The sequence below is a fragment of the Acartia tonsa genome, chromosome 2, assembly GCF_053477335.1.
Source record: "Acartia tonsa isolate MP-2025a chromosome 2, ASM5347733v1, whole genome shotgun sequence".
NCBI lineage: Eukaryota > Metazoa > Arthropoda > Copepoda > Calanoida > Acartiidae > Acartia > Acartia tonsa.
This window is the reverse complement of record NC_137261.1, coordinates 25328088-25340741: the sequence shown is the minus strand read 5'-3', so window position 1 is coordinate 25340741 and position 12654 is coordinate 25328088. Positions and strand designations below refer to the sequence as shown.

General features: G+C 31.5%; 1 protein-coding gene across 4 annotated transcripts in view; it reads right to left on the bottom strand.

The window, feature by feature from the left end:
* Nucleotides 1-12654, bottom strand: part of ACC (acetyl-CoA carboxylase) — a 152192-nt gene that overhangs the window by 87259 nt on the left and 52279 nt on the right. For all 4 annotated transcript variants that reach the window (XR_013875481.1, XM_080149909.1, XM_080149917.1 and 1 more), the window contains 6 exons: nucleotides 11845-11948; nucleotides 9049-9103; nucleotides 8483-8610; nucleotides 6642-6724; nucleotides 5015-5091; nucleotides 4406-4524 (listed from right to left, as the gene is read on the bottom strand). Coding sequence is in view for 3 of the 4 variants with exons in the window: in XM_080149909.1 (XP_080006035.1) it covers nucleotides 4406-4524; nucleotides 5015-5091; nucleotides 6642-6724; nucleotides 8483-8610; nucleotides 9049-9103; nucleotides 11845-11948 (566 nt within the window). In the remaining variant the exon portion in view is untranslated. The remainder of the gene's footprint in view (nucleotides 1-4405; nucleotides 4525-5014; nucleotides 5092-6641; nucleotides 6725-8482; nucleotides 8611-9048; nucleotides 9104-11844; nucleotides 11949-12654) is intronic.

The following is a 12654-nucleotide window of genomic DNA, read 5'->3' as shown; positions in this document are numbered from 1 at the left end:
CAGATATTTTAATATCATCTAAATAGATGCATATTCTGAACTCTAACTATTCAAATAAGAAATTTTAATCTTTTACCTGTAGAGCTTTATGTATTTTTGTCATATCACAGTTAACTTTTAATAGGTTATTGAAGGTTAGGTTAGGTAAGATAAAGGTTAATGATTGCCCCGCAGGGGCTAGAAATAGGAGAAAACCTACAGTGAAAATATAAGACAAAACGCACTTTATGAGGCGTTGTCACAAAACTGACAATATTCGTTTTTTGTTCTATAAATGTAATATCATATAGTATATATAGTAAATTTTGGTCAAAAAAGGGTAATATTATATAGTATATATAGTAAATTTTTGTCATATATTATGATATAGTATCCACATTCATCCTATATAGTATAAATAGTATATATAGTATGCAGTGGTCGCCCTGAATATAGGTAGTATTTCAAGATTAAAAGTTTTGAAATAGAAAATACTTATGTAAAAATATTGTAATTGTATTTTAGAAAAAAAAATGAAAAGTTAAACACGTGACAGAAAGTACATATAATCAACAGAATATCTGAACCGAAGAAGATTCTTATAGGTCATTGGAAATGTTCTAACTATTTTAGAACTAGTAGGGTACCATCACCAAAATATAAATACATATGTTTTTTTACATTTTCTTTTTGAAACAAATATTTTAAGGAGTAGTGTCGGCTGTCTCCCCCCCCCCCCCTTTTAAGTACCCCTAGAGAAATCTAGGGACATAGCCGCTAATTTCAATGAAGGGATATAAAATATGTGAATAGGTACAAAGATGAAAACATGGAAATTGGACAGGGGTGTATATTCTACATGGGATCCCCGGCTCAGTGGGGGGGGGGGGGGAATAAAAAATTAGTGGTTGGAGGGAAAAAAATGTAAAAATTAAGAAAACTGAAAACATTTTTTCCATCCCCCCCCCCTCCTTGGTAAAAAAACTAAAAGAATGTGTGGTAGGAGGGATAAAATAAATAAAATATAGAGCTCTTTAAATATTTTTCCATTTTCCCCCCTACTTGGTGAGAAAAAACTAGGGGGGGGGGGGAAATAAAGAAAGAGGGAGGTCATTTTCTAGTAAATCCCGTAAAGGTGTGTGTTATAAGGCCTAGAAATAGTAGTAGAACGATAAGGTGCTCTATATATTTGTATTCCCTATTGAATAGAACAATAGGGAAATTTTTTTTTTTTTTTGATAACCGTACCTGGAATATCTTTAAAAAATACGAAATTTCTATCAAACGCTTTGTTTGGCTCAAACTGACAAAAATTTAAAAAAAATATAATTATAATAATAATGTTTTCTATAGGTACAAGGTAAAGGTTAAGAACAATCTATACCATTAAACAAAGGAAGAAGTCATTCTTTACAGGTTGATTTATTATAATTATATTTTTTTTATTTGTGTTAGTTTGAGCCAAACAAAGCGTTTGATAGAAATTTCTTATTTTTTAAAGATATTCCAGGTACGGTTATCAAAAAAATTTCTTCCCTATTGTTCTATTCAATAGGGAATACAAATATATAGAGCACCTTATCGTTCTACTACTAATTTTAGGCCTTATAACACACACCTTTACGGGATTTACTAGAAAATGACCTCACTCTTTGTAGTCAGGGGAAAAAAATAAATCTTGTGCAGAATATACACCCCTAAAATTGGAAGAAGAGGATAATAATACAATACACACAGGGATAAGGGATGGGAAACGTAGGAAAATATTATTTCAGGCTATTTCAAGCCTAGGCCTATTTCTAGCCTAATAAACCAGTTTTGGGATGGCGCAGTGGTTGGTATAAAACGCTAATGAAAAAGCTGTGTGTGTGTGTAGATAAAGTATAGAATCAAATTCAGGTAGCTAGTTAAAAGTAAAAAACATAACTTTTTATAAACCTATAGGGTAGTGCGGGGTTAATGCGGTCATAAGGGTCAATTCCGGTCAAACGACCAACTTTTTTAAAACCGTTTTTTAACGGTGTTCTAAACGTTTGCGAGAGATCTTCAGAAAAGCAAAGTTGTAGTTTATTGCCTATACTTTCATTTCTTACTTCAGCAAATTTTTGTCAGATCACTCCTTCTATGATTTTTTTGCCCTCAAAAAGTTGCAAAAAAATTGCAAAAAAAAATTGCAAAATAGGCCATGTTCAATCTAAAATTGTGAAAAATGGCAAGTCCTATCGACCTCGGGTTTTTGTAAAATGAAAGATATGGCATTCATTTATCGTTTGCAATTGGAGGCGTTGTTCTAACTTGATTTTTTCATAATTTTTTTTTTGTCTAAAAAAAATGGTCTATTCCGGTCACTATTTTTACTTTTTTTTATTACTGTATTTATAACTGTATAATACCCTAATGTTTTATTTAGGTGATCTGGAAGCATAAACAACCTAAATGCATGACCTAAGCTTTAATCATTGCCTTGCCTGTTGTGTGATGTACATTACTAGTCATTTTACTGCTTGTATTATGTCATGTTTTGTTGCCTAAGCTTTTCAATTTGTAAAGACATTAAAAAATTTTCAGACACATTTTTATAGTAATGGGAAGAGTATATCACCCAAAGGAACGCCTTAAATATTTTCCTGAAGATGTATCAGCTGCATTGGCTCATGTAAGAAGGGGTATGTCTATTAGAAAGACTGCTAGAAGATTTAAAATTCCATATGAAACCCTTGCATCTTTTTCGTATAAGAGGGTGTTCGAGATTTTTGCGCGGTTTGGAATTTTTGTGTCAAATCGGCTAGGATTAAGCTAGAAAGGTGTTTAAGGTGTCTATAGAAAGCTCTTTGCATGTCCTAACAAAAACTCCCCAGGATATGGTTCTATCTCCAAGATTTAGAGTACATATTTAAGATTTTGCATTTTCAAAATTCCTGTTGCATAAAATGTGTTGAAATATTAGAGTTAGACCCCATATCATTTTGAGTTAATTGTCAGGCATGTAATTTTGCATCTTTAGACACCATAACCACCCTTGTAGGTCAATCCTAGCCAATTTGAGACAAGAAAAAATGTATCAAAAACTGCTGTCAAAACTGGCAGGATTTTTAAAATTAAAAATTTTTTGGGAAAAAATCACTTTTTTCAAGAAATTCCAAGACCTGGGAATCAGAAATTGCCTCTAATTTATGTATAAAGCTTAAAAAAACCTAATCATATAATAAAAAGTATGATTTTTTAAAAAAAGTTTGCATGAAAAAAATTGATGTTTTTTTTGCGATTTTACCGACTTTTTTATAATGGGGAAAATGTGGTCAAAAAATTGTCTGATCTGCATGCGACTAGTACTGTTAGAAAGCTAATGACCTCAGCTTTCTACTCATAGTTTAAAATGTTAAAAAAAAATATTTTAAGGGGGTGTTCCACCCCCCCAAAGTCAACTGACCGAAATAGCCCCACCGGTGGGGTTATTCCGGTATAGGCCAACTGCCGCCCTTTAAACCGATTTTTGACCGACTTCTAGTTGCGAGATCTTAATGGGACCAAGTCAGGCTTCTTCATTATTGCCATATCGTTCATTTGCACTCTTAAAAACCGGAAAAAGTTTTTGGGAAGTATGTTTTTTTTTAAGTTGAAGCAAAAAATTGACCGGAATTACCCCGCACTACCCTATATTCATGGCTTTTGTTAAAATGAAGTTTTTTCTCTCCTAAAATTTTTTTATCTTTTACTTTGTTAATTTTAACTGTCAGAAAGCTATCGTTGGGTTTCCCTCAGACAGATTTTAGTTTGTATTATTTGCATTTTTCTTAATGAGTAAAATTTTTTTTTGAAAATTTCATTGCTAATTAAAATTCAAAATAAATAAATTAATATGCACTTGGGTAACATTCTATCAAGTTCTTTGGATATTATTATGTAGTGATAGATTTGTACTGTGTTGTATTGTACATATATTAGGGTTAAGGTGTTGTATCAATTCCGTATTAAATTTTTAAAATTCAAAATACAACATCTAATTTATAAACTACCAAATGAAAATTCGTAGCTACCTTCATTCCAAAAAATAATCCCGTTATTTTTGTTTTTTCTATATGGCCCTTTTTAAATGTTTAACTCTAAGCAGATTTAATAATTAAGCTAATATGATCTAACACCATTTATATTTATTTTTTAGTAGCAGACGAAATCATTATTTTTTCTAGAATTGTCTGCTTCTAAAATTTCCGCCAATTGGTGATTGGTTGTTAAAAACAGGCCGATTCTTATTGGTTTAGAGCGATAGCTACTTGGGAGCGTCCGCCAGTTTGATAGGAATTTGTAATAGTTGCAATATCCCTTTAGAATCTAGGCCGGGACCTAATTAATGGCCAGGTTTCCTATCCCTTATCCCTGAATACACATGATCATTATAACATTTCTATTGGTTAAAAAATCCAACCTATTTGGATGTGAAAGGGGCAGCATGAACTGGAAATGAACAGCACTCTGACCGAGAGGTAGTCGCTGGTGTTGCAGACAGGTCAGGTCATACGATATAAATGCTCTTCTTACATAAACCTATAAATAAAGATATTAAGTAATATTGATAATTAGATTAGCTAAAACTTTTATGTAATCCTAAAAAGTTAAACACAGTAAGGCCCTGTATAATTAGGTTACAACAAGTTCTACGATTAGCACTAAACTGAGAAACTACATAATAATCCTTTTAATAAAGTAACAGGATGTTTTTGTCTGTACTAAAGGATCTCGCTAACCGCTAAACTGATCGGGTTCTTCTTAAAAGGGTAGCTTCTCATAAGTCCCGGAAGATTTATAACTATTTTAAGGGAGGGTACCACCACCCTCCCAAGAGAAATCATAAAAAAATTGATTTTTTAATATTCTTGCTTTTACGCAGAGACTTGAACGTAACATTATACATCAACGCAACATAGACATAGATATTTGAAATAAAAAAAATCATTTAAAGCGCCACAGAGGCCACTATAGGCGTAGGCGCTAGTAACTAGATATTAGGACAAAAATGAAATTATAAAGGACTTACCTCTAAAGCGGCTTGTCTTACAGCTTCATCAACATGATAAAAGAAGTCTCCAAGGATGTCAAAAATAGCAGATTCGTCTAAACATTACATTAATGATAAACTTTTATTGGAAAAAATGTTGGGAAAAGTCCCTTTCGTAACATCGCCCTATAAGGGGCGATTCGTCGTATTTTTAAATGGCTTTTTATAGGTTATTTTAGGTTATATTGGGTTAGGTGATTGCCCGGCCCCAACAGGGGTAGGTAATTGGCCCCGCAGGGGCTAAAAATAGGAGAAAAGCTACTGTGAAAAATACAAAGAATCGCCCCATAAGGTGCGATGTTACGAAAGGGACTATACCCAAAATATTTACTGATCTTTGTAATCAATAGCTAACTAAATTATAAAATTAGAATATGATATTTGAAAGATATTTGCGTATCATCCATAGGGTGGGTCGATTTCTGAATTTCACATTAGTAGACATTGGCGAGGCTTACTGGGTCAATATAAAACCCTGTGAAACTTGAAAGAGGTTTTTTAATCGAAAAACAACGGACGCGCGGGGGGTGTAAAATGTGCCCGCCCCCTTATAAAACCAAAAATTGAAATTCCTTCAAACACAGGCATATTACATATCAAAATGACCGCATTGAAATGCTGATTACAGATCTGAAAACCGGTTTAAAAAATATTGATTCAGTCTGAAATGATTTTCAAAACACCTAGCAAAATGAACATTTTGACTAAATCAGCTGTTTTAGGTACTTAATGAGATCTTATTCGAACTAGGAGCAATATTTTTCGAAACGGTTTTCAGATTCGTAATCAGCATTTTAATGCGGTTATTTTGATATGCAACATGCCTGTGTTTGAAAGAATTTAATTTTTTTGTTTTATAAAGGGGGTGGCCGCTTTTAATACCCTCTCGCGCCGGCAGCCATGAGAGCCAAGTCAATTTTAAAACTTGAATGGGGCTTATCATACATATATTTGACTTCCGCAACTTATGATAACAGTAAAATCTAAAAAAAAAAGGGGGGGAAATGGGCCCACCCTAATCATCAAACCCTTTTATAAAGTCAAATACGCACTTAATTGGCTTGATAAGAAAATAAATAACTAGCAACTGTAGCCTAAAACCTTATTAGACAATTATAATGGTTTCGAGAAAAGAAAACACTAGACAGTAAAAAGACGTTTTATATATTTTATGTTAATCTAGAGAACAAAACTCTAAAGTTGGCCAATAGGAAAAAAGTAGAGGGACAACCCAGTCATATTGTTTTTTTTATATCTTTTCATTCAGCTTGAATTTCTTAGGATCTTAGCTCTCGGAAAATTTCATCGCTCGTTTCATTAGAAAGAATCGTAAATAACAAAAAAATTTACCTTATAGATATACTATATTTAGTTAAATATTACATACCTATTGTATCTTTAATATATCTGTATTACAAAAAGGAACAATGTCTGTCCATCAAAAGCTTAAGATCTCTGTAACCGCTAACCGATTAGGCTCTACTTTTCATAGCTTTAAGAACGATTCTATAATATATAGGAGGGGGGAGCAATACCGCTATTAAATAGATAAATTTTTTTTATTAGAATCAGTTATTTGAAACCGTGAAAGTTTGCAAAATAATACCTGTAATCATTTTCTGGAGATTAGTAGCGGAGTCCTCGGTTTTGTTGGTTGCGTCCAAAAACATTTTCTCCATGTGGTTGTACCTTAATAAGAAAAAAATAATTTTTTAAATAAATAAAAAACAAAAAAAGTGTCCTTGTATTAATAATTTAATAGCCTTAAAAACAAAATATTTTTAAAAATGTACTTTAATATAAAGGTAATAAAAAAGTTCAGATATGACAACTAATTTCTGTGATTACTTATTATATCTACTAGCAACAAAGATGTTGGTACTTTCACACAAAGTTCTTATACTAACGGTGCCCTACACTGTTAAAAATAATTTTTTTTTTAGCATCAGGTAATACTATATATTCTTCACATTAATGTATAGTATCAATCCGTACGTACTAGGAAAAAAACCTCATTACGATACAAGGAAGTTTTCAATGCTGTATTGAGTATTAGGTAATGTTCTGTGAAGTAACATGTAGTACTAAATAATGTATTTGTCTGTAGAGTATTATCCAATACGCTCTTGGGAATAAAATTCAGTACGGTAGAAGTAATTTTTCATTACGCTCCTTCGCAATTGTTGTTACCCTCTATCATAATTTTTGATACTCTGTAGAGTATGAAACTGTTTTACTTTGGATGAAAGATCAGTTTATAATATATGATTATTATATGTACATATACATTTTGTTATATCAACAAACATACCAAGCTGAGCAATAAAACATTAATTTAAATGTAAATTTAGTAAAAAAAAATGACTTTAAAGATGTTTAGGACTAAACATGATCCTTAAAAATAAAAACTATGGTCAGTCATAATTACAAAAATCAAAACTATAAATCTGAGCATAAATAGTAACATTTCATCTTTGTCTAAAACGACCAAGCAGAAACACTTCCATGAGAGGTGTGCACCAATGGTGTCTGTTTCAATTATTCTTTACAGTACAGATTCGTACCCTAGAAGGTATGAATAGTTACTATTCTAATAAACCATTCTCTAGCGTATTGTCTGATACTCTACAGCGTATGAAATAGTACTAAATTAAAAAACATTTCTACAGCGTATTTTCCAGTACACTAGAATGTATCAAATAGTACTATTTTAATAAACATTTCTGTAGCATATTTTCCAGTATTCTAGAGCATATCAATCGATACTAAAAAAATGTATGGGTTCTGTATAGTAATAATTATTGTGTTATATAGTACTAGCGGCTATGCCCCTAGAGGCCTCTAGGAGCACTTGAGGAGGGGGGAGTCGAATTTGATAACCCAATTTTTTTATATTAGATTTTAAAAGAAAAAGTAAAAAAAAATTTTTGGGTGGGTGAACATTTTTTGTTGGGTGGGGGTCCTTTCCCCCTCCTTTTTTATTTTAAATAAAAAAATAGAAAAATAAAAAAAAATTTTGGGGGGGATTTTATTTTTTTTTTGGGGAGTTTGGGGTGTCCCATCCCCCAAGAAAATAGTTATAAACCTTTCCGGGACCTATGAGACGCTACCCTGTTAAGGAGAACCAGATCAGTTCAGCGGTTAGCGAGATCCTTCGGTACAAACACACAAACATCCTGTTACTTTAGTATAAGGATTACATAGTGTTATATATTAATTATATAGTTGTAGCGTACTTACGGTTCCAATACTCTCCAGAGTATCAATTGATACTAAATAAAAAAATTATTTTTAACAGTGTAATCTAACCTGACCTAAAGATAATAACTCCCCCTCCCCTTATTTTCAAATAAGGGGGAGGGGTAATCGGTGCTCAACATGGTACTTTGTGTTAAAGCGCCATTTATTTGCAAAAACTTATACGTATGTCAAAATAATAATCTGTACCTGATGTCATAAGTAGGCTTCTCACAGGCAATCAGTATGGTCCTGGCCTTCAAGCATACTGTGGAGTTCTCCTGCTTCACCAAGTTTGTCAGCTGGGTCAACACGGGCTTCAACTCAGACATCAATCTGTTTCGAACACAATTCTTATCATTTTTATCAAACAAGTGAATGAGCTTAGTTTATTAATATAGAGATTCCTTATAACATTATACCTTAATTGTTGTCGTAGGTATCAGTTTTCCAAAACTCAGATGAATAGGATAATCATAAAAATAGGTTATTAAAAAATAAAAATTAGTTTTTTAATAAAGTTACAGATTCTCAGGTAACGATTATATTGTACTCAACTATTACAGGAATCATCATGCCAACTTTGAAATCGATAGGACATTCACAACATGCCTAAACATGCCTAAATTAATTATCATTATTATCCTTTACGTCGGGTAAACAAATAATTAGGAAATCGATTATTCAAATGTGTGATTTATATCACCCTTATCATGTTATTTTGTAGTCAACATGAAAGAAATAAAAGTATTTCTTATAATGTAAAAAATGTTCCTTGGTTCTTGTCTAAATACTTCTTCTAGTAGGCAGGTCATTACAAAATTTCTTTTCCTGAAATTAAATATTAATAAAGTAATGTAAATTTTATTAAAAATAAAACTTTCATTTTACCACTTGGCTCTAATAGATATTTACAGCTGTTTTTTTTTGCTATACATCAATTAAACTTTAATTCAATAACTTAATTTATCTGTCTGCAATGCTCTGGGGATGATGACCCGTCTACGAATTTTGTCTTTCTTGTTTATTTGAATTATCAAATTTAACAATCTTAGTAATTATCTGTCTGATTTATAGGTTATAATTGAAGTCTACAAGTTTTTCTATTGAAAAAATGTATTCCTAGACATTTATAAATTAGTTTATATCATCTGAAGTGTTTATTCCCAAAAATAGAATTTAATCCTCTAGAAAAGGATTATCTATGTTTGAAACTTAAAATCTGATTAGTATGCAATTTTTCCTTTTAGTTTTGCACAGTAAATAGTTTATACAATCATATTTCATTTAACATTTCCTTATTTTATAAGTTGTTGTGTTGTCATGTATAGGAATGTGGTACAAATAAAAATGAGATCTCTTTTGTAATAGCTCCATTTTCTGGAATCCATATGAACAAATCAACAAACTTGTCAGGGTAAGACAGGTGTCACACTTTAATTCAACCTAATGAAATGAACCTAAGAGTAGGTTAAAAAATAATTATAATTTTATTCTAAAGAAAAAATTCAGCAAACTTATGTAAAAGTCTCCGAATTTGTTGTATCAAACACTATTATTAAGTTTAAAAAAAACACTAATGCCACTCAAAATTGGCCGTCATAGGTTTCAAAAATAGAAGAACGTCTTGCTATATACCTACCTAATCTAAAGCCACGAAAATAATGTATACAATTTTAATTTAATATTATTAAAAGTAACACATTTTAAAAATAAATTGAGATATGAAATCATGAAAAGTCTAATTATATGCATACGTGTAGAATTTAAAATTAAGCAGTGTTGCAAAAATCTGCGCAATAATTTCAAAGGATTGAGAATTATCCTTATACTTTCAAGTGTAAAACTTATTCCCAACCGCTTAAGTGAATGATATTTAGATGTAACAAAAAGTCATTAACAGAATGTGGGTTTGGTTGTCTGTAATAAATTAAATAATTCTAGCATAAGGCCCTGCTTCAAGTTTTGTCGACACAACCATCTCATGAGGTATTAATTAGATGGGTACTAAAGTTAAGAAAAACAATAATAGAATATGTCAAAAGAAAGATTTTCATTAAATAGGTAACATTAAACTTGCGGGGCCAAGAATTAAACCACCATAACAAATCAATACCTAACCTTATTCCTTTATCATTTCGCAATACAATCCCTTATACAAATATCAAGCTATACTAAACGAGTAATCGAGTAATGTATGTGGGGGGGGGGGGGGGGGGGGGGGTAGTTTCTGCAATCTATTTATAAAGGATAATGGTTAGGATTGCTGGGTAGGTATATAATATAGAATGCAGTGCAAATTTTTCATTCTATTCTTTTTACCTGCATCGTATTTCCCTTACCCTTTTTTTTCCTCCCCCTTTAAAACTTATCCTACCCTTTGTTTGAAATCCTAAAAGCTTACCTTTCCCCCCCTTTATATTATCTATCTGTTTTTATTACATACTTTATTTTACGCAGTGGTTCCCATAGGATTTTTATACAATTCATATTGCATTTAAACTTATGATTTAACTATAAAAATAAATTAACAAGGGCAGTAATAGATATAATGTTAGAAACACCTCGTAGCAAAATGTTATGTTTGTACTGAACAAAAAAATTAATTATAATTAATTGTATTATCCATATTTTTATCATTTTTTATATTTACTTTATTTTTGTATTTATGTTTACTTTTTATGAGGCAGTCAAAAAGACAGGAAAATACGCTTATTTATCATCAAGGTGACCCTGGCTATGCCAATGTGAAACTAATATATCCTTGTCAATATTGTTGTCAGTGGCTTGTAGTTTAATCCCTTTCAGGACAAAGATCAATTCTGTAAAAGTTTTGGAGCCAACACAAACTTTTTAAGTCTCTTACACAGAGGTTCAAACTTAAACCTTAAATATTTTTGCCAGAACACTTTTCTACGAGGATATAAGTTGCTTGCCACATATTTTTCACCCTCCAAAGAGAAATCGCTCCTGAAGGTCTCTAGGGCCGAGCCGTTATATTTTTTAATAACGACAACAAAAAGTCAAATATTATGAAATAAACTTAATAAAATATGTTCAGTTATCCTATCCCTAACGTTCCTGACTTTACTCTCTTCTTTCTCTTTTCAAAGCTTGTTGGCAAACATTTTCAAAACTTTATCTTTATTTTCTTTCAATATAAATATTTACCTTACATTTTATGTATTTTAACAATATTTTAGATACATGTTTAATAAACAAAATCGGTAGGAAATAACCAAACTAAATTATCAGGCACTAAAAAGCTTAATCTGACGAATAATAAAAGTAGATTAATTTCGCATAAGGGGAAAGTACACTGGACAATACAGAGATATAGGATTAATGTGGAGTATACATAAAAAGTGAAAATATACAATGATAAGGAAGATTTTTAAATCATACTATTTGGAGATAAGAATACAATGTTCATTTTTTGGTTATAACCATTTCTATTAACAAATTAAAATTCAATTTTCAAATCACTAATAATATAAAACTTGTTAGCTATTAAGAGAAAAAAAAATATTGGTGTGTTTACCTTAATAGCAAAAACGACAAACTAACAATACCTGTATTGTTTATGAGCAAAGATAATGTCGACAATGGAGGACATATCTCCCTTGGGTCCTGCCTGCTGGCGCATCTGACTCACCACCTTGTCATACTGACCAACCTGAATACAACAATATTTTATCATAGAATTTGAGAAAATGTAGAGAGAAAAAATAAATTGATATATCTGATTTTTGTTATATCCTGATATATCCTGATAATGTTTTCACATTTTAATGGTTGAAAAAATCTTTTTTTAAAATAAAAAATCTTTTAATTTATTTTTTTAATCTTCTGACTTAATCCAGTTCTTTTTCAAATGGTTTAATATTCTGAAACTATGAAAAAAAATGGGAAAAAACGCCCTCCTATGTCTATGCTGTTTCTAATCTTTCTTGTGCTCCGTGTAAAAAAGGTTATTGTTCAAAGAAATCGAAGAAATTGCATATATTAGGTAGCGCAGCAATGATAAGGCGGTTTTCGCAACCCAAGTGAAACCCCAATTTTGTCCTCCTAATGAAGGGCAGCATAAGTGAAACCGAACTTGTCCTCCTTATGGAGGGCCACTCTATAAAAAAGGGGCTTCCCCCAAAAAAGGAGGTGAGGGGCCAACTAGCGCAAATAGGGAGCTGAAACCTATTGCATGTATGACCAGTGTTGCGGATCCGGATCCGCATCTTTTTGAGTCCAAGGATCCGGATCCGGATCTTGGGGTATAAATTTATGGAAAAATCTACCTAAATTTATATAAAAAAGTCACATTCTCATGATGAGAGCCAATCTTTAAGGTTTAGGTTCAGACTTGAAAATTAAAAGTATTTTTGACT